The sequence below is a fragment of the Carya illinoinensis genome, chromosome 13 (assembly GCF_018687715.1).
Source record: "Carya illinoinensis cultivar Pawnee chromosome 13, C.illinoinensisPawnee_v1, whole genome shotgun sequence".
Taxonomy (NCBI): Eukaryota; Viridiplantae; Streptophyta; class Magnoliopsida; order Fagales; family Juglandaceae; genus Carya; species Carya illinoinensis.
In genome coordinates, this window is record NC_056764.1 from 9290124 (window position 1) to 9312853 (window position 22730).

At 35.3% G+C, this 22730-nt stretch overlaps 5 protein-coding genes across 9 annotated transcripts; 3 read left to right on the forward strand and 2 right to left on the reverse strand.

The window, feature by feature from the left end:
- On the reverse strand, positions 1–2432 carry LOC122291296. Its single transcript, XM_043098967.1, has 5 exons — positions 1940–2432; positions 1544–1840; positions 1123–1444; positions 539–649; positions 1–439 (listed from the first exon to the last, which is right to left on the reverse strand). The coding sequence occupies exons 1-5, from the start codon at positions 2243–2245 to the stop codon at positions 324–326; spliced, it is 1152 nt and encodes a 383-aa protein (XP_042954901.1). The 5' UTR covers positions 2246–2432; the 3' UTR covers positions 1–323.
- A 7660-nt stretch (positions 2433–10092) lies between these two features.
- Positions 10093–11489, forward strand: LOC122292005 (universal stress protein PHOS32-like). The gene is made up of 4 exons (XM_043100150.1): positions 10093–10456; positions 10588–10697; positions 10866–10984; positions 11179–11489. Exons 1-4 carry the CDS (start codon positions 10282–10284, stop codon positions 11267–11269), a joined length of 495 nt encoding a protein of 164 aa, XP_042956084.1. The 5' UTR covers positions 10093–10281; the 3' UTR covers positions 11270–11489.
- Positions 11490–11837: 348 nt separating this feature from the next.
- On the forward strand, positions 11838–12805 carry LOC122292004. Its single transcript, XM_043100149.1, has one exon. It carries the CDS (start codon positions 12097–12099, stop codon positions 12709–12711), a length of 615 nt encoding a protein of 204 aa, XP_042956083.1. The 5' UTR covers positions 11838–12096; the 3' UTR covers positions 12712–12805.
- LOC122292002 (D-inositol 3-phosphate glycosyltransferase 1) lies at positions 12502–15401 on the forward strand. 4 transcript variants are annotated; one of them, XM_043100146.1, is made up of 3 exons: positions 12502–12645; positions 12814–12895; positions 13589–15401. In XM_043100146.1, exons 2-3 carry the CDS (start codon positions 12840–12842, stop codon positions 14952–14954), a joined length of 1422 nt encoding a protein of 473 aa, XP_042956080.1. In that variant the 5' UTR covers positions 12502–12645; positions 12814–12839; the 3' UTR covers positions 14955–15401. The 4 variants fall into 4 exon arrangements, with proteins under 4 accessions (XP_042956080.1, XP_042956082.1, XP_042956079.1 ...); XM_043100148.1 differs by lacking the exon at positions 12502–12645 and having other exon boundaries at positions 12765–12895; positions 13594–15401; XM_043100145.1 differs by lacking the exons at positions 12502–12645; positions 12814–12895 and adding an exon at positions 13152–13353 and having other exon boundaries at positions 13432–15401.
- A 121-nt stretch (positions 15402–15522) lies between these two features.
- On the reverse strand, positions 15523–18285 carry LOC122292006. Of its 2 annotated transcripts, XM_043100153.1 has the most exons (6): positions 17788–18283; positions 16952–17048; positions 16322–16488; positions 16131–16206; positions 15975–16035; positions 15523–15731 (listed from the first exon to the last, which is right to left on the reverse strand). In XM_043100153.1, the coding sequence occupies exons 1-5, from the start codon at positions 17908–17910 to the stop codon at positions 16019–16021; spliced, it is 480 nt and encodes a 159-aa protein (XP_042956087.1). In that variant the 5' UTR covers positions 17911–18283; the 3' UTR covers positions 15523–15731; positions 15975–16018. The 2 variants fall into 2 exon arrangements, with proteins under 2 accessions (XP_042956087.1, XP_042956086.1); XM_043100152.1 differs by lacking the exon at positions 15975–16035 and having other exon boundaries at positions 17788–18285.
- Positions 18286–22730: the final 4445 nt, after the last annotated feature.

Below are 22730 nucleotides of genomic sequence, written 5' to 3' on the forward strand. Positions count from 1 at the left end.
TTTATTTATTTATTTAATATTTCCTCTTGTTACATAAATTAACCATATCAAATCAAGAAAAGGAAAAGTAAAACATATATAATATATTTTCCAATTTGTCTATTGACTTGTTTGTCTGTCTTATTATCGTCATCCACGGAGGAATAGTTGGGAGATTCTTTGAACTGACCCAACACGAGTCATTCGTTTATTTTCCCCTTTTATTCATTTTTCAATCCTCCTCCGCTTTTCTTTTCCTCGAGCAAAAACTGCCCAAACGACATTATCAGCGACAGATTAGAAGTGAAGAACAAGGTATACGAAAGTGGTGTGGCGTCAAACGCTCAATACGTCCATTCTTGAGGCAGACCGATATCATGATGGCTCGTGACTGGCACCGTCCGACTGTGGCGTTTCTGCTTTGAATTTAAGATATTTCTCCTACCCATCATCGACGCATCTGCAAGCAAACCAATAAAAACCAAATGACCATTTCTTCAAATTAAGTGGAAGACACGACAGAGGAAACGACAGAGAGGATAATGGCGATTAACTGTACCATGTTGAAGAGAAGAACCACCCGCATTGGATTGAGACCTCACGCTCATTTGGTCAAAATGGTGCTGTAGGGCCTGCACTACTCTTGCGGGGATAAACACAGGGGAGCATCCTGAACAAATCAGATAAAACCAAACATATCAGTCTTCTGAGGAGTCGATTGAGTAGGACAACAAATTCCCAATTTAATTCTAACATTAAACTAATTTTAAGTCTCGATAAGAAGCACAAGTTGTGTTTGTCTCATTCCCCCCTCACATGTTTTCCTCAATCATAACTCAAGCACTAATCAAAGGGTTACCCAAGTTGGGTATTCTTTCATTTTCCACTTCTTTTTCAATTTTTTGGGCGCAAATGTAGGCAAATGGACAGCAGAGGAAGATTCCAGTTCACACTCGGAATAAAACTTGACAAATAATCCCAAAACAAAACGGAATCGCTTACTATGGAGTAGTTAATATTCCACTTCAAGACCAACTACTCCCAACAACCATGGTACCCAAAGGAAAGAACCCTAAAAGATAAAACGAATTTCGGGCAAAACCCACAAAAAGCTAGCAAAGTAATAGATATATATAGTAGTACCTGGTTTCTTGCGTGATTCCGAAGAGTACCAGATTCCGCGAGGCAAGAAAACACCTGTCCCACATGATGACTCGGTACTTCCTGAATCGCTACCCAGGAAAAATATCTTCATACCCGATCCGTTTTGCTGGTGACACTTTACCTGTTGCTGGGTCTGAATCCATGGGTTTGTACGAGTTGCCCTTCCTCCATCGACAGACCCACCTTTCTTCTGAAACTGCTGTGGCTGTTGTCTTCGCTCGGGTTGCTGAGAAATTTTAGCTTGTCCTCCCCAATTCGGAGAGCCTTGTTGGGTCGGAACACGCTGTTTCGGTCTAGAGAACTATAAAAAGTATCCAAAAAAAAAAAAAGTACAAATTAACTCGCAACAAAAAGTCTAAAAAGATCATATATACAGCTAAAAACCAAAAAGTTTTATTACTTGAATAGCACGCAGTTGATCGTCAGTGAGAGCTTCGTTTGAGTTTAACCCAACATTTGGTTTGAATGGCATGCTCCGAAGTCCTTCATCTAGGTATTTGGGCATCTCGTAATCGTTTAGGTCCATCTTCTCCAACCTTCCAACATCGTAGGTGCCATCCGAAAAGGGCCGGTCTCCTCCAAAGATGAGAGGAGTAGGTGGTGGCGATGGTTCTTGAGATGGACCATCTGGGCTTCCAAGGTTCGAGCCCAGCGGTGACCAGAGCGTTGATTGTGGCGAATCAGCCGAACCCCATGTCTGAAACACCAACAAAATTAACGCACAAAACAATACTCGCCATGCACAATGAAAAAAAAAAAAAAAATCTTGAACTGTGTGTTTGACAAAATAAAACACCTTTCCGGATTTCTCAGAGCAAGGGAGGGAGTTTTCGCCATCGTCGTCGAGCATGCTGTGAGCCATCTGGCGAGCTAGCTCGGCAATGTAATCGTCGTCCATGTCAGTCCCTGCCTCGGCCGAACCGAGTTCCGACTCAACAGGAGAACTGAAAACCGATTCAGTTCCGGGTAGAGCTTCCCAGGACTGATAATAGGTTGAACACTCTTTGAGATTGAGATTCGTCTCTGCAACAGTAGCTTCCGCGTCATAGAGTAAGTTAGAGGGAAGCAGTAACTCCGGACTGTGTAGGTCAACAGCCATCATTAATACCGGGCCTCAGCTCTGGTGACAGTGATCAGACAACGGAGATAGGAGTTTTGATGATTTGTTTGCTTATAACTCTGGTTGTTGCTGGTTGGGATAAAGGCATGCATATATGATATAGGAGAAATTATTACATGGGTCAGACTCAGTGAGTAAAGTACTAGCGGCCGAGGATTCCTCTCTCAAACCGAAAATAGAAACAGGTACATTTTCCAAATTAGGTTGAATGATATTATAGTCTGTTAATTATATCAAATTAGCTTAAATGGTAATATTTGATTAGTAAATCTAATTTACTTTTTAAATCCTAATTTTTATTTAATTGACACTTCAATCATATAAGTATTTTATCCATTATTTTTCTTTAAATCTAATAATCTGTGAATAATTTCAAATTTGACATACGATGTAAATATACTATAGAGTATAACTCATTAAATATTATTAAATAATAATACAGATTTTAGATTAATTATTTTGACTATAGGGCATAACTTATTGAAGTTTGATTTGAGAAATTTTTTCTAGATATGTTATTAGAGTTTGAATAAGTATTGGGATTCAGTAAAAATATGTTTGAATATGAATTTTTAGGAAAATTTTTTGAGTCTTTTAAGAATTATTTTGTTAATTTTTTTTATTATAAAATTGAGTGACATATTTTCATAGAGAAAAATATTTTAACCAAAGACTTACACTAACGTGACTTAATAAGAAATATTAGAATGTATAATTATTATAAAGTAAATAAACGTATCATATGATAAAATTAAATATTTTAATAATACTTCTTTTAACTTTTAATTTTTACTATCTTATTTTCACTTTTCAAACCTCCCTAAATGCTTGTGGTTGGAGGCTGTTAACGGCCGCTTTAAAAAATCATTAAAGAAGTGGGTGAGAGTCTGAGAGAGACACAAAGGTCGTAGCACTAAATACTGTGTCCGACCTTTTCTGCCGCTTAGAGCATTCACATTGATTTAGGCATATGCATATACAAAATCATATCTTTTGAAGATCTAATTTGTCATACAAGTAAAATTTTTACATTAAATTATGCAAATTTGAGACAAAATAATAATAAAATATTATCATTTTATTTTATTTTTTTTATTTTTTTTTTAATAGGGTTTGATATTCAAATATGTAAAATATTTACGTAAAATATTTTTTGGGGAGTGAATGAGTAAAATATGTAGTAAAATATTTAAAGGTAAAATATGTAGAAAGAGAGTGGGAGGAGAGAAAAAGAATGAATAAAATATGTTTTGGAGAGTGAATAGTAAATCTTTAAACATGTAAAAGTACTGTACATAGCTATGCAAATATTTGAAGATGCATAATCCAATGTAGATGAATTTAGACTCATATTATGCAAATATGACTTTGCATATGCATATGCATAGACCAATGTGAATGCTCTTAGGATAGGTTGAAGGATGAGTAGAAATTTTAATTTTAAATAAAAATTTAAATTTAAATAAAATATTAATTTTTAATATTATTATTATTTTAATATTTAAATAATTTAAATTTAAATTTTAAAAAAAAGTAATTATTTATTATATTTTATTTAAAATTTATTAATAAAATAAAATAAAATAAAAATTTTATTTCCCATCTCAACTATCAAACCTATCTTTGGTTCAGCTATTTTCGTTGGACCGTACAAATAGCCAGCTGTGCAACTTCTGCTCCATTTTTTAAAGTTTTCTTTTTTCATCTATAAATCATTAAATGCCGTATCATATCATTTATTAGTTCGTGTATGTATTTATTGTATAAAGAATTTAAGAAAATTAAAAAATAAGATAACTTAATAATTCTAATTACGAGTTATATAAACATCGCATATTCTTTTTAAAAAAGAATAAAATGTATTAATAAATTATTATTATTTATAAACCATTTACTATCTTTTTAATATTATTTATAAATTATTAAAAACCACTTTAACATCTAAAAATAGTATTAATCTAATACATCTTATTAGGAGTGTTCATCCGGACCCATTTTTTTCCAGTCAGATCTAAAAATCTAAAATCTAGACATAATCAGGACGGTTTTATCCAGGTGGTTGCGAAAAATCCAGATCCAGTTATCCTATAAATGTTTATATGTATGTATGAATGCATTAATCTAAACATAACATTCATACGTAGTAATTAGTATGAATGTTTATATCTTTTAATATATAAAAGTGCGTCTTACCCTATGGGTAGTAGATTTTGTTTGATGCGTAGAATTACATTGTGGCCATTTTTCTTTTTCTTTAGTTGGAACTTGGGGCGTTGGTAGATGCTTTTGGTCTCTCTTTTCAGCACTAGGCTTACGACTTGCTGCCGAGTCTCTTTTGAGAAGAAGACTCTTTCCCTTTCTCAACGTGGGATGATTTTTGAGTAATTTTATTTTGTTTGCTCTCTTCTTCTTTTTTTTAATTATATTTTTCTTTTTTCATTTTATACTATTGTTGTAACTTGTACCGATTTTGTATACTAGAAAGTACACAGACATTCACATACTAGACCATAAATTTTATCCAATTTAAATAAGTATGCTTATTAAAATTATTATTTTTAATTTAGGCCTTGTTTGGATGGTAAAAGTGTTTCATTTTATCTCATACCATCATTATAACTTTTTTAAATTCTCACACAAAATATAATAATATATTCAATTTTTTCAAATTTTAAAATAATAATAATATTAAAAAATAATATGCTAATAATATTTTATTCAATTTTCATATTTGTTCTATTTTTCTTCATTGGATTGCTTGATGATGATTTACCTTAAAAGGGTTCTAACTAGGGGTGCTACCCGCCCCCTATAGGGCGAGCCCACCCCTTCCCCATGCAGGGGTGGGGTACCTCGTCCGCTACATGGGGTGCGGGGGTGGACCTCCATACGTCCTCCCCCCTATTCACATGTGTATTAACACAAAGTAGTTAATTGTTTCTTATATGAATAAATATATTCGACAGTCGGTCTATTCACATGCACATTCACCCTCTATAGCACATAATTCACAATCTCATTCTCTATTATCCATATTCCATAAATAATAATAATAATAATAATAATAATAATAATAATAATAATAATAATAATAATAAACTAGATGAGAATATGAGATTAATAGAAATCGGTTTTACCTTCGTTGAGAATGATAAACAGTGACTTCAGCGAGATTGACAGATGATGACGATAGCGATGACTCATGACGGTATCGGGAGGACTTACGGCAGGTGAAAGGGAGAGCAGCGCCGAGGGAGTGCTTCGACAAAGATGAGAGTCAAAGAAAGAGAGATAAGAAATGGGGGTCGCGGGAGGTTGGCTCGGGGAGGGGGGGAAGGAGGACTTAAAACCTATCTCTAAATAGAGTCGTTTTGCCATTGACAAAATGACGTCGATTTGATATGGGTAGATTTAAAAATAAAACCTAGCCATCAAAACGGCACCGCTTTGCCAAAATGACGTTGTTTTGATGGTTGGGTTATTTTTTTTATTGTAAGTATATATAATTATAATTATATATATTATTCAAATATATTAATCTTATAAGTTTATAACATAAAATTAACATAACATTGATATAAATTACACATTAGTTATACTATACTAGTATAATTAGACATTAATGAATTAGTAATTGTTAATAATAAATAATAAATCCTAACAATTAAGTTTAATATTAAATAAATTATAATTCTAAGCTTATGTATTGCCATATATGTCAATGGTAAATCGAAAAAATTGGACCAAAATCGAAAAAAATAGAAACTTTTGGTTTTGATGATGAATTGGTCTATATCAATTCTTAAATTTTCAAACTCGTTTGTCCAAAACCGAATCAAAACGAACCGAACTGGTTACATCTCTAATCACATCCTCTAGAGGTTCCAATGTGGTGTTTTTGTAGCACTTTGCTTATACTTAGATGTTTACAGCACAATTCTTGAATTAAATTGTCTATGACTTCTAATGTGAAGCTTATATTAAATGTTTTTCATCTTTCATGTTAGTATTTTAGATAATGGAGTTATGGCGTCCTTGTTACTTGATAAAGAGAGGCGAGTATCTCTCATGCCAGGAGTGTCAACTGATCGTCAACACTCCATATCTTACTCAAGGTTAGGCGTGTATTCTCAAATTAAGCACACACCAAGTGAAATTAAAATTGTAGCAGAATAAGTAAAGGAATTAGTCAAAGACTAATACTAAATGTTCATGAGAAACATCAAGTGGAACCACCACAATGAACTTCTAAAAAATCCAAGTAGGTTAAAACCCATGACATTACTATTAATGAGAGACAAAGGAAATGAATATATATATATATATATATATATATATATACTGTTTCATATAAATAAATACATGAACATATATTTATCCATGGTGAGAAATCACCATTCAAACAAAAACACATTTATTCATAATCAAGGTGAGGTATCACCCTCGGAATAAATATTAAGTATATAAGTATGGCAAAAAATCACCTTAAATATCATATATGTATAGTTATTAACAAAGCAAGGCACTGCGCTCTTATCAATTCACATAAATTTCACAATATTTCATTACATAAGTACAAACGGAAAGTAGCTCCACCCGCTCAACAGAGGAAATCACTCTACCCGATTAACGCATGAGCTCATGTACCAAACCCAAACCATCCGACTCGGAGAATCATTCTACCCGGTCAACACGCACAAGGACACCACGCATGATCAATCTATGGACTCTCTCTACCCATGTTATCAAGTGAGGCCAATTCGACGACATTCCACCCCAATCATCACGAGGAATCACCTTACCCAATGAAACTCATGGCAACATGATGTAGGAATGATGCAGTGACTCCTCAACCCATGCATGATGATAGGCACATGGTAAGACTCAGTACTTGAAAACCATAACATCATCAATTCACATAATTCAAACTCATTATCTCAAAATTACAATAGAAAAGTAATCATAAACATAATGAAAAAGAATGTACTTTCATATAAGAATGAGGTAAATTATATAATATGCAAATTCTAAACTTACAACTTACTCGCAAACATTTCCCTCATATTTCCAGTATGATCGTATGAGCTAACCTACTTGAATGGTACTTTGAATATTATAGTAACACTAGTGTTGATCATTCTGTCACGCTCTTTGAGGTCACTTACTTTATTGAAAACTCTAATCGGAGGAAATGGCAAAGTCTTAACGATCTCGAAGGTGAGATTTTGACTTTTGTTCAATGCTTTAAATACTATGAGACTGCCAATCCACATTATGACGTCTATCTGACTGTATATTTTTTAATGAGAAACCTTTGATCTTTGGCGTTCATTAGGGGTGGGCAGCGGGGGCCCGCCCCCCGCTACCCCGCCCCTGTCCGCCCCACCTTGGCATGGACGGACAGGGTACCCCGCACCGTACATGAACCCCGCCCCGCATGAAATATCCTAAGTGGGGGCGGGGGGCTGGCAAGGCTCAACCCCGCTCCGCTTTTCCCCCGCCCCGCACTTCAGTTTATATTTATAAATATATATTTATATTTTACAAATTGTATATATATAAATATATATTACAATTTGTTAAACTTGTTCACAAGAGAGTGAGACTTGTTCACAAGATTGCAAATGGCTTGCGCACCCTAGGCCACTTTATATAGAACTCCAATGCCATACAAGAGTCTTACTTAAACAATGTGGAACTTACTGAAGTGGGCGGGGGGGTGGGCGGATGGTGTGTTCGCCCCGCCCCCCCGCCTCCCGGGGGCAGGGTGCGGGATGGAATATCCATCCCCCCGCATATGCGGGGGCGGGGTGCGGGGAAGGGGTGCCCCCGCACCTGCATATGCGGGTAGCACCCCTAGCGTTCATTAGCCCTCTGGCCTTAAAAGATGGTAGAGATTGACGAGAACAAAGCACGTATAGACAACCTGGAGTCACTTTGGGTTTAGGTGTTGAAAAGTGTTGAGGTATGTTGTGAATAGTAGTAAAAAAGTAGATAAAAAGTAATAATAAAATATTAAATAATAGTAAAAAGTAATGAATAGTAGTAAAAAATAGGTGAAAAGTAATAATAAAATAATAAATAGTAATGAAGAATGTTAAAATGTATTGAGTATCTCTCAACATCCAAACCGTTATTGTACATTTATATATGCAATTATGCCTTAAAATATATATTTCAGCTCATTTTCTTATTTTTTTTAAATTGTTATAACTTCTATTTTCTATATCTAAAATAAAATTAGCAATCTTCCAGATTTTGAAAAAAAATAATTAAGAAAACTTTGTTCTTTCATATCAAATATTTTATCTTTTATTTTTAGAGAAGAGATGAGATAAGTTGAGATTAAAGTTGAAAGTTAAATAAAATATTATTAAAATATATTACTTTAATATTATTTTTATATTAAAATTTAAAAATTTTGAATTGTTTATTTTATTTTATATGAAAATTTGAAAAAATTATAATAATTAAATAAGATAAGATGAGATGAGATGAAATATTTTGTAAAAATAAATAAGGCCTAAGTAGTATTTAATTTAAACAGAACAATGATAGGGTTATAACTCAACAATATTTTATTTACAGCTTATCATTAAAATAATATTTAAAAAAATATATAAACACATCAAATTAAAATCATAAATAAATTAAATATTTCACAAAATATCATTTTATTTAAAGATTATAAAAAAAATTATAAAGGAGTCGTTGTCTTATCATTAATTGCTATTTATAATAACTCTTTGTTTAAAAGACTGACAAAAAATAATTTAAAACAAGTTACCTGTCACCATAAAGTCGAATTTTGTACCTTCTAAACAGGTGGATCTCGCAGTCAAACTCATTAATGGATGTGATTTATTTTTATATTATTTTGTTACATATAAACAACCTGCAGACAGTTGCTATGATAACATCTTTAGTTCTTATTTTTGCTGAATTTTTTTTTTTTTAAAGAGAGTCTATTTGCATAGCATACTCTCAAATTCTGAATACAATTTATATTTTAATTATTATATATAGTTTATGCATGCAGCCTTTATGTATAAGTACTTCATCTACATGATTAGAGAAAAAAAAGTACTTCATCTACGTATTTCTCTGTGTATATACCTAAGTATTTATATTCCATTCCTCATAAAATTTTCTATAATTTAGCTAAAAAGTATATTCTCTAAAATTTTTCTTAAATTTTACTCATTTTTCAAAATTCCCCTACATTCTATTCCCTATCATTTTTCTATTTTATTAAAATAATATTTTTTTATTATTTCTTTATTACATTTTTCTCTCACCTCCTTTTATAAACTTAACTACAAATAATTTTATAAACTTAAAATAATAGTTTGGAGACAAACAATAGATCCTCACATTTGGGGATTCACTGTAACAACCACATCCATTCACCTCAAAATAGGGAATGGGATGAAGGTGGTTTGGGATGAAATCCCTAAATATTTTCTCATATTTTGGAGAAGAGAAATGATATTTGCAGTCGTGGTTATGCAAGTGGCGTGCAGTCGCTTTGAAAAAAATAAATTAATATGAAACCCACATGAAAAAAAACTAACTTTTTAATTGTGGACCCCACTCTTTTTCAAAACGATTGCGCGACGTTTACAATTCCACAACTGTATATAGCATTGCTCTTTGGAGAATTTGGTACTTTGGGGCGCTTTGGGACACCAGATGAAAATGCTCTTACTTAGAGATAAAATAATACATCGAAAAGATAAAACCACTTGCATTTTCTTTCCATTTAAGTTATCAATAAATAAAAAGGAACATGAGTGAATGTGCCATCTCATGCATGGAAAAAGGCTTGGATTATTTAACAATACATGTGATATACTGCAAAGCTGTTGAAAGCTAGCCCAACTAATGTTCAACGATCGATCAGCACGATACCATTTTGTTGTAGTTTCATCAACTCAACATTTGTGCCATTTCCTCAAACTTCTCCTCGTGCTTCCATTCCGGTTTGACTGAACCCTAAAGATCAAGGAAGAGAGAACATGGCGAAAGATAGGAATATTGGGGTGGCCATGGACTTCTCGAAGGGAAGCAAACTTGCTCTGAAATGGGCCATTGATAATCTGCTCGACAACGGTGACACCCTCTATGTCATCCTCGTCAAGCACTCTCTAGGCGACGAGTCTCGCAATCTCCTTTGGTCCGCCTCCGGTTCACGTAAGTGCAGATTTTACTTTTAGGCTAATTTTACCGATCAGAGAGAGTTTGCAATTTTCTTTTTGTTTATAGTTTTGAGATCGTTGGTGATTGTGATGTGTTGATCTGAATTTCGTGGATCTTGGATGTAGCTCTGATTCCATTGGTGGAGTTTCGTGAGCATCAGTTGATCCAAAAGTACGAGTTAGATCATGATCCTGAAGTTTTGGGCTTGCTGGACACTGTTTCTAGGCAAAAACAGGTAACCCTTTTGACTTCGTCACAGTAAGTAGGTGTTTGTATTATCTTTCTGTTGATCTAGATCCCGACTTTAGAGTTACAATGAGAGATAGATATTCGCATCAATAAATATTATTGAGTATATATTTATTTTCCGCCCTCAGTATCCTTGTATTGGTATGTTATATAGGTGTCGGTGGTGGCAAAGCTTTACTGGGGCGATGCAAGAGACAAACTCTGTGAGGCTGTTGAAGATTTAAAGCTTGACTGTCTGGTCATGGGCAGCAGAGGCCTTGGCAGCATCCAAAGGTATTCATATCTTTTTCGTTTTATTTTCCCGAAATTATGAAGATCACAATAGAAGGATTTAGAAGGTTGTATCAAACCAAAATCTTGCAGAGTTCAAAAGATGAAAAAAAACCTTCCGTGATAGTTGAATGGATTGAACAGCTAGTTTGTATCGTCAATACTCTAGTTTTGATAATTCAATTGCCTGAATGCAGGGTACTCCTGGGTAGTGTGACCAGCCATGTTGTAGGCAATGCGACTTGCCCTGTGACCGTCGTAAAGGATTATAGTGCTCAGGGCGTTTGATTTGACGCACATGAAGTTTGCTAAGGGGGTATTTAGTTTGAAATAATGGTGCCCTGTCTCTGATAGCTTTGCCTGTTCAGGGGAAAAGCTCATCTTAATAAAGGGTGGTTGAACAGTACCTGAACTTAGAGATAAAATTTCTGGGTTTTCAATGTTTTTTATGCCTGCTTTCTGATCCTTGTACCAGACGTTATTATTCATGGTTACATGGCTTTGCAAAGATTCATGTCTGTGACTTTCGCTTCGTGTTTTGGCCAGTTTCGTTACTTGTAAACAACTAAACCATAATGTAAGAACTACTGAAAAGAGGATTTTGGTATGTGTCGTGCTTATCAAAGATCAAAATTGAATGATAATGCAGATTGAATCAGTAACAGAAGATGCTAAAGTTAAGCAATGATATATGGTATTTATGAGAGAGAAAGCGTGAGATTAATCCGTAATCAATGCGAGAGAAATATTTGATCCATCAAAAGAAATTAAGAAAGCCTGATATACTATTTAGATGGTAAAACTGGTTTTTAATTTACCACGTACGTGAGAAAGATGGTCCAGTCTAACAGAGCCCATGATTGCAGCCTGATTTTGTGCTTTTTAACCCCAATGGATAGCGCATGAGAGCAGATCATCCCCATTTAGAAGCTAAACGAAGCAGTGCACTCAAGCCGATTTATCCCCCTTCGTCTCTTTCCTTGCCGGAGAAGACACGTTTCGATTCCTAAAGGTTCTAACTTTAACGCCACTCCTGATCAACTGTTCCCAACAGAACCAAAACCAAAACCAATTCTCTTGTAAAGAAACGCACAGCCTAAACCAGAACAAAAAACATGTCTCTGAATCCTCCTCCGCTTTCCCTTCCACCGCTCGGCCAACAATGTCCGACGCGTCAACAGTCACGCCGTAAAATAAACACAACGACCATTCACATTATGGCTCTAGACGGCATCGTCAACGCCAACTCGCTTTTCACCTTGGCGCTCTTCCTCGGCCTCGCGTGGTACCCCACCAGCGCTCTCGCCGCCCCGCTCGTCGGCTCCGACGAATCTTGCGCTGCCGGGTCCGACATCGCCGAAGATCTCGTGGCTTACCACGTGTACTCCTTCAGCTCCTTCCTCTTCTCCAGCCTTATCGCCCTGGCCCTCAAGCAAGCCATCAAAATTCGGAAACCCGGGATCGTTGGCGACAGCGAGGAGGCGCTTTTCGTCACCATGGGGCACCTTAACATGGTCACGTTGAGGCTCGGGATACTCGTTTCCGCCATCGGGTCTGTTTTCGGGTGCGTGTTCTTAATGATGGCGCTGGTGGATTTGGTTCAGATCAAGCTGGGGGTATTGGCTTGTGGGAGTCTGTATACTTTCGCTGCGATTGGGCCTCTGGTGATTCTGGTCCCTTCGGCACTTTTCATTTATGTTTTTCTTGTGCTTTACGCCTTTACTCGCTAGCAGGGGCTTTCAGATTCTCAAATCCAAGTCTGTATGCTTATGATACATAGAAATAATTTGTATATAAAAGATAAATAATGCATGGTCTTCACTTCGTGACAGCTACCGACAAGTGATTTTTTTAAGAAATGATGAAGGTCACGACTTTAGATGGGCTGATCACGTCGCTTCAACGCCTAAAAAGGTGTTGGTTATTAATTATTTTTATCTGTAGTTGTTTATATAGTTCAGAGGGTTGGAATTACCAAATCTTTCTGTTTTTTTTATTTGATTATGTTTATGCTGAATCAGTGTTTTTGAGGTGCATGACATGGTTGACTCTGCAGTATAAAATTGTTGGTTTTGGGTTTAATTACTTTTATTGTTGGGAGTTGGCAGTGACGGTGGCTTCAAATTTGTTTTCTTGCCATGTTCTAAAGGAAATAGAAAAATGGGGGCAGACGGGGGAAATATTAGTTTATACATTAAGTTCATCTTCCATGAACAAAGTCAATTGGTAGAAGTCTCCCTTCTAGGGCCTCCTTTGATTATACAGGAAGAAACCATGTGCAGTTGCCTCTTGGATCCGAAAAAAAGGGAAAAAAATATGATTATGAAAGTTAGTGCAGCTTATCCGTTGGAATTCTCAAGAATACCACTTACGTAAGTAAACTATTGCTATTTTGCTGCTAGGTCTATTTTGATATACAAATCTGAATTCCCTTCGCAATAATTTCGCAGTTTTCTCTTGGGAAAAACTTGCCAGAATCGCCTTCTGGTCTCACATTTTGCTCACTTCCATGGCTTGTAATAGTATTTTGAGTATCCGTTTTCTCTGCAACACCATCTACATCCTCTGTGCCTTCTCATTTATCTCAGTCTTTTATTGGTGTCACTGCTCAGGGCAATGCTATTCCCATTACCAAATGAGGGAGCAAACGCAGAATCAACCGTTTGACATCCTTAGATTCCCTTCTGCATGGAATCAACTTACCTTTTCCTCAGAGCCAACTCCCAAACTCCTTAAGATTGCACTCTTTATCAAGAAATGGCCTGATCCATCTCATGCAGGGGGGCTTGAACGGCATGCCTTGACCCTCCACGTCGCTCTTGCCAAAAGAGGCCATGAGATTCACATCTTCACCAGCTCTTCCTCAAACTCCTTCCCAAGATATCTAGTAAGCAATTTATATTTTCACCTCTCAAAACCAACCCCTGCAGGTTATCTTGATCAAGCGTCAGTTTGGAAGCAATTTCAAACTCAAAACACAACTGGAAGGCCATTTGATGTGATCCACACTGAAAGTGTTGGACTCAGGCATACACGATCGCGATATCTGACTAAATTAGCAGTTACATGGCATGGTATTGCATATGAAACCATTCATTCTGACATCATTCAAGAACTTGCACGACCTTCTGAAGAACCGCAGGCACATGCGTTAACTGAAAGAGCTATGAAGGTTGTTGAAGAGGTGAAGTTCTTCACAAGGTATGCCCACCATGTTGCTACAAGCGATCATGCTGGAGATGTCTTGAAAAGAATCTACATGATCCCAGAAGAACGAGTTCATATTATTCTCAATGGTGTAGATGAGGAGATTTTCAAGCCTAATGTTGCCAAGGGAAAGGAATTTAAGCAAAAGTTTGGCATTCCAGCTTTGAAGTTATTGGTTCTGGGAGTGGCTGGGAGATTGGTAAAGGACAAAGGACATCCGTTGATGTTTGAAACTCTGAAGGAAATGTTCAAGGAAAACATTACATTCCGGGAAACCAGTGTTGTTCTGATTGCTGGGGATGGTCCTTGGGGTGTTAGATACAGAGATCTTGGGGCAAATGTATTGGTTCTGGGTCCTCTAGAACAACCTCAACTAGCGAAGTTTTATAATGCCATTGATATTTTTGTAAACCCAACTCTTCGAGCACAGGGGTTGGATCATACTCTGTTGGAAGCAATGCTTTCTGCTAAGCCAGTGATGGCTACGAGGCTGGCCAGCATTACAGGGTCTGTGATCGTTGGCACAGAAATGGGCTATGCATTTTCGCCAACGCGAACTTCGTTAAAACAGGCCCTATACCAAGCTTGGCTTGATGGCAGAGGAGCTCTGGAGAAGAAAGGCCAGGCTGCTCTGCAGAGAGGTTTGGATTTGTTCACTGCCACCAAGATGGCTGCCGCGTATGAGAGGCTATTCCTATGCATATCAACTGATGGGAATGGGAAGGATAGTGACAATTATTGTCAATGCCAGTCTACTTCTAATTAAAATGGTGACATGAACCTCCAGCTCGGAAGAGCTTGGTGAAGAAACAATAAGACCAAGTGCAAGCAAGCGTTATCAAGCTTTATTTGCAGCATTCCTTCCGAGGAAACTTGGGGAGGAGAAAGGGGAAGGGCTACATCATAATGACATTGGACCTCGAATATATTGGGTTCATATTCATGGTAGCTACTTGTGTGAAACTGTAACCTCATCAAGTGAATCTAGCCAGCAAAAAGCTACTGGTGAGTATTATCATTTGCCCACAAACACCTAGAAAATGCAAGGAATTTTGCTGAATGCATTCTTTTTTGTTTTTTGTTTCTTGGGTGAAGTAATAGGCTGCGTCTGTCAGGTTCCTGAATTGCAAAATGGTATTTATGTTTTGCTCAATTTGATAGTAAACGACCAGACCAGTTAACTGAGATAATTATGAGGATTTTTTATCATTTATATCATGCGTGAATTATCTGTGATAATTTTAGATGCGTGACGGAATTCTAGATTTTCTAATTCTCAAACTATCCTTAATGTTTGGTTTCCAATATGCGATGAAAGTAAAAAGTGGGGGAACTAGGCAAAAAAATCCATCATTGAACCTTGAAGCATTTATGTTGACATCTGCAGAACAATTCAAGGCCTTTTCTCCATCTATTATCACAAATACAGGCTTAAAAACAGCATATCAAGATTGTTTAACTACATTGGCTGCTCAAGCTATTTTGGGTACTTATTTATATTGCAGATGATCTGCCATACTTCATATCAAGGATAAATGGATTCCTGCATACAGAACAGAGAAATTACAAATCGTTAGGTTGAAAGACACAAAATGAAGCAGGGATCAAAATTAGGTGTGAGAAATTATAGAAAAGGATTTGGAAAGCATCAACATGAAAGACTAGTGCAAGCATGCACAAAAAGGTGTCATAGTTGAAGATTTTTTGAGATAGAAGTGATTGCAATAAGTTAGCTAGCTCAAATTGATACAAAAACTGAGATCAATAGTGTCGGTTATGTACATACCTTGAGAACAGATGGAGAACTGTTAAGCCTAGGAACTCAAGGTCCTAATAATAAAGTGAACCTAATAATAATAATAAAAAAAAAAACAGTTATGTTAGTATGGTTGAAAACCAAATATATGATCTACGACAGAATCTTCAATTACAACATCAATACCTTGCCACCAATTTCCTCGAGATGCACTGTTTGAGTTGTTTCCATTCGGTTCATCCTCTCCCACATTTTGTTTGAACTAACTCATTACAAAGATATGAACAATATTAGGTTTACATCTCAGTCATCAATTAATCAAGCTGACCATATGTCAGCAGCAGATGTTTATCAATTGTCAACCAGTCAAGACTCACAAGAGGGTATGATCCAGAGGATTGGGTACTCGGGGACTGAGAATAGATGTCTTGCCCACCGTAGTAAAGAGATGAACTTAGATGGCATGGTTCCACTCTTTCTTCTTGGAAAATTGAACTCCTGTCCTTGTTGGCTATGCTACAGTGTGCACCGTCGCTACCGATAGCTGTATAGTTTGAAAAAAATGCAATTTTTGAGGCAATATTTCCAAGCATATACTTTTAAACTAAGGTAATAAGAAGTTTGTTTGAGCAGATGATAATTCTGGAGATTACAGGGAAGCATAGCCAGAAAATAGAAGTTAACAAAATATGAGAAGACATTCTTATTGGTTCTTAGCAAACACAGGTTCTAACAATTTTAGCTCCAATGGATATAAGTTACCAGAAATGGTGAGCAAATAAATTAGTGACAATATAGATAATGAACATGAAGTGACAATTTCTTGCTCACCACCTTAGAGAGAGAGAGAGAGAGAGAGAGAGAGAGAGAGAGAGAGAGAGAGAGAGAGAGAGATTAATTGAACTTAAATGGCATGCAAATAAACAACAGGTCCCATATATTGTTGATGTGGCGAAAAGAGGTACAGTGGAACATAAAAGGAAATTGGATGGGGCTTGATCATCAACCTGGAGTTCCTTGTTTCATGTTCCATGTTTGATTTTCGGAATGTTGTTTTTGCCAAGATCCTATTACCTCAGTACTCGAGGAGTTCTTCCCAATCAGCTGAAATTAGAAAAAATGAAGAGTTCAGATATAGGCGCACGTGAACCCCATGGCAGATTTGATATATATGTTCTTCCAGTGAGGAAAACACTGGAATTGTATACTCAACTTCTCCATTCCAATTGACAACTGGCTGGAGAAAACAACTATTTTCCATTATATGCTTAACTTGGATCATCTCGTGAATTTTATAACAAACTGAAAGTATAGTAGAAAGCGAAAGAGAATGAAAATGAGCATGAACAAACTAAATTAGGAGTTTTTCGAACAAACATTGTAGAGAGGAAAAAAAAAAAAAGCCTTGTATTTTTAAAGAATAACCTGAAGTAGTTTTCTGAAGTCTCTTGGTTTTTCCAAGACTTCCTCGAGTAAACATTGAAAACATGAATAAAGTAAGGATGCTTGGTCTTGAAATGGATGTCTACATACTTTTCATGTGCATAACAAATTACATTAGGCCTATCACCATTCTATATACTCTTAAAAAACACAAGCATCACCTAGATCCTGAAAAGGAATTTCTAAATCTGACCAAAAAGAACATTTTCCCTGATTTTGTTTTTTATTAGTATCATATTAAGTTCATCAATCACAGATATAATTTAATAATTTTAGATCATGAATTATACAAATCATCATTTTTTAAAAAGAGCGAGGTCCATAAAAAAGCGCTTGGACAGTCTATAACTATTACTGTAAATTTCATTTCTTAGGTTGAAAACAGTAATTAAGATTATACCTTAGATGGAGGCGGAAAAATAGACGCAAAAGTTCCTGCCGACGATGTTGGTGACGACTCCTTGGCACCAAAAAGATCAGCAGTGATCGAGGAAGGTGAACACCCCTGCTTCTTATTCTCCATTATCTTTCGTTTCCAACTCAAACCTCCAAAACAAGATAATCAAACCAAGAAAGAAGACCCAGACGAAAGAAAAAGCTAAGATTTGCAGGAAAAGAAATCTCAGTGGAAACAGTCCTCGTGAAAGATCACAGTATGCGAGGTGAACTTAAATTGCTTCACAAAATGGTAGATTTATGGTGACACTCCAATGGAAGACGGCAGTGACCATGCCGCCCATGTGCCCTCGTGACCCCCCCAAACAAAAAGAAGAGAAAGGCGGCGTCCTCTTAATTACAATATTTTACTGGTTTTCACACTTCCCCCATTTTATCAAAGATTTGACAATTTCCATTGGATTATCCTAAACCGCTCCCATTCACTTTCTGTTCTCTGCATATAATATCATATCATCATCTTTTTCCTAAAAAATATGGATAAGTGCCACGTGGGGTCCATTCCTAAACCCAAGTGGGCTTAGAATCATTCGCTATGTGTCCCCAGTGGATGATTGCGACGTCTGTCCTTCGCTCCCTAAGAATCACAGAACTTCATGTCCATCCCCTCCTCCCTTCACACAAAACCTCAATCCGACCCCATTTTCTTCTCCTAGCCAATGAGCCTCTTTTGGAGTGATTTTCTCGGATATCGGTCCGAAGACTTTGAGAGAGTTAGAAAGTGAAAGAGATCTCAATATTTATGATCCCACCAGAAGATAACAAGATAAGCTGGTTGTTTTCCACTCAAAAGTTATTCGGATATAACATCATTGTGTGGCCACTGTTCAAGTAGTTGTCTCTATCCTCAAATATCAAAAGTAGAGATACTAGGAACTCTGGTCTAGCGACCATGTATCCTGTATATGTCAGCCTTCTGGTTCTAGCAAGTCTTACATGCCATTTACAAAATTACACGTCAATCCATGAGAAAACTAGAAGAAGTATCAAATCATTCCTTTCAAGAGAGAGATTATTCAGTGAAGATGTTTAGATCAAGGTGGATCGCGCTCGTCCGCCGTACATGTGGTTAATGTCCAAATTCGGAAGGGATCGCAAGGAATAAGAAGCCATTCATGCATTTGCACAATTTATATAACCATCATTTCTACACACTTACTTCCGGTAGTGTATAGCTAGATTGAACCGAGGGAGGAATATGTCATTGCAGGTGAGGAAGCAGTAATATGTGGATGCAGGCCTGCAATCAATGTCGACGTTTCATATTATTGAGCTCCATTCTGAATGGTTTGTACAAGTAGTACGATTTGGACTTCTCCAGCTCGAAGGATGGATGAAACCAAGAAAAGTTGGCTTCGATTTATAATAGCCGTCTGATCTGGGTTGCTTTAGCTAGCTTCATCTTGCATGGATGTTTCTGATAAGTGTCATCGATCGATCGTTTGACAATATCCCCATCAAAGTCTAGAATATTAAAATGTACGTCTGGAAACTAATTGTAGGATTAATCACCCTTTTTTCCATTCGTGGTATTAGTTTTTCGATTTCTATATTAAAAAGTGGAATTTTTTCTGGTGAAGGATTTGTTCAGTTCTGATACTGCAAACTGCTCTATTTTAGTTGAATACGTTATACCCAACTCACGTCATCGATTCTTATTACTTCTAGAAGAGTAATGACTTCATTCATTGTTGTGGCATTAATCACTGGTAGTACTATATTATTGAGTAATATCTATCATTAGAATCCGAATATATGTCAAGATCTGTTTTATATATATATATTTCATACATGAAGAACAGTTTGCATGTACGTACGTACAGTGTTAAAGACAGATATAAATGATTAAATTTATCTTTTCACATCTGTTTAAATTTTTGAGACTCTTAGTGGTTTTACATAATATATATCAAAATAAAAATTCTAAGTTCGAAGTGTTGTTAAGTATCACTCAATCTACCTATATATGTTCTTTCTCAAAGGCATATTGTAACAGATACTCATTGAACAGATCCTGGAAATACAGTGGAATATCAGTTTCGACTAATCATACGTGATTAGAACTCATCCTATTCCGATCCCATTACTAATTTATGCAACGGATGAGTACTATATCTTTTTGCATTTACATGTATACGATCAAGTTTGCTTGATATCATGATCAGTTGGCCATTAATCATGCAGCTCGTGAAATTATATTTACAGGCATGTATACTTCGCAAATTTTATTTTAAAAAATTAGATAAATTTAAAATTAAAATTATGATTATTTTTTAAATGATAGATCTCACTTTTTAAATAAAAAACATGCAAAATTTATATTTTGAAATATTGAACTGTTCAAGTGGATGGTTTGAACTAATTTAAACTTTGAAGCTAACCCTGCTAGCTCAGCTCAAGCAGAGAGTAAGATATTGCTGCAAGCTGTACCCCACCTTGGCTCTCGTCACTTCTACTCGAGCTGTTTTTCTTGTGATTTCAAGCCTTTTTTGTCCTTAGTCACCCACCACACGATTTCAGACTCATATGGTTCATATCCTTTACGAGATACCGTTGTGTAGCTATCAACATGATATGTCCGTCAGATTCTTTTAGCCGGACGATTTTTTTATTTTTATTTATTTATTTATTTATTGCCTTTTTTTTCCCCTACTTTCTGCTTGTACCACTTAATTACACTCTTAAATACAAAAGAAAAAAAAAAGAAAAGGAAAATACACTAATTACAAAATAATTATATAAAAATAATTTTATAAATTGATATGATTTAATATGATTTATCATATTATAAAATAACTTTTATTATAAAAGAAATTTGACGAATTATATAAAATTATTTTTATATAATTCTGACTGAATAATTCCAAAACAAAAAGAAAGTATTTGAAATGATCTGAAGTATTATATATGGGTAAATTCTGGAAATTGTGTTAAAAAGCTAAGTACTGGGTGACCAGGTGGCCACCAATGAAAGCACAAAAACGACAAAGAATATTTATATGCCAGACTGGCTAGATAGGAGTGCTTTTATCTAACATAAAATAAAGTTATTTATCTTTAGAATCTCTTGAACAATTAAAAGAACTTTTTTCACATTTTTTTATATAATTTTATTTTAAATGAGAAATATTTTTATAAATAAGTTATAAAAATAATATTATTCTATAAAAATATCCTTAGTTTAGAACATAATTGCATAGTAAGAATTGTACCTATATCATTATTATGAAATAAAAGTGATCTCACATTTCTTTTATTCATAATTAGTTTAACAAAAAAGAAAAACAAAATATGATTGTTTTAATAAATGGATTCTCTTCTTCTTCTTACCCTTAAAAATATTTTGAGTTTTTCTTTAGTCAATCACATCAATAAGTATACAAAAAATACGTAAAAGTAATTGTACAAAATTTTTAAAATATTTTATCTTTAAAAAGGAGAGCTAAATATATTCATATCAAGATCATATCATTGAACCAATGAGTCTTGGCTAATATATTTAGCTCTTTGAGGAGAGACCATTTTTTGGGCAAGTTCTGAAAACACTACCTGTAACTTCCTAATAGAAGTCTAAACCACATAAACTATACTTCAAAATGAGTAGTCAATGATACAATTAGAACCCTATTGAAACCTTATAAAGAGTAAAAATTTTACATTCTCAAATAATGTGGGATCTAATACATCACTTACCTTTATCTTTATCATATGAGTTATCACAATCTGCCTATTTGAATTAAGGCACTAATGGAATACTCAAACTATATGGCTTATATCCAAAAAGGACTGGTCATTGATACAATTAGAACCACATGGAAACATTATTAAGAGCAAGAACTTTTTTGTTCAAATAATGTGAGATCTCATACATGCACCATTTATCTTTATCCTTATCATATGAGGTATCACACTACCCATATTGTTTAATATGATCATCAGTCTCTAAGGAACAATATTTTCACTTTGGATGAGTTATTATATATAGGTTCATCATTCCTTTAGAAATTTAATTTTTGTGCTATTGCCAAAATTTTTATCAGATTGCTACAATTATATAGTTCAAGCCTTCATCCTTCAAAGATAATGACATTTTAATTAAGACTGTAAAGAGGCTCGTTTGGTAGCCAACATTGATATTTTATTTAATTACACATCATTCACAAGGCGAGCATCAAATTTTCAAATCATACATATTTAGTAATACCGATATAAAGAAAAAAATGAAGATACAACTGAACATCAAATTCTTATTTATGGCTTTCAAATATTTTTTAGCAGACTTGAGTAAACTGCATGCCCGCATGAATCGGTTTCCAACCAGCTTGCTGCAGATTATACCATCTAAGACGTTCTGATCATCAGTTGTACGGAACGAGCACATGTCATGAGAACATAACGTTAGGAAAATGGTATTTGTCATTTTCTAATCATCATTTTTTTATTATCCTTGATATGACATCAATTGATTGAAAAATGAGTAAAGACAGATATTTTTTCAATTATTTGATGGAACATCGAGAGATGATAAAAGAGTAATAATTAAAATGATGACGAATAACACTTCCCGTCGACATTAATCGTATCCATCTTACTACAAGGAGGATTTGTGTGTGCTAATGGGGGAAGTGAGATACAACAATCGGAGCTTCGGATGATTTTGATTTATTTTTAGATTTGCCCGAAGAACGTTGTTCTACGCAGCCGGCCGAAGCTCCAACAGGATGATCATCAGAGACATGAGGGGACTTGAAGCACTTTAAGTAACTGAATAAGGCAGAGAAAAGAGCCATTTTGTCTCGATCTCTTTTTGTAAGAAAATGTGGACTTCTTTGGGAGATGGTGAAAGAAATTAGTTGAAATGGATGATGATAACTGAAGTACGTAAAA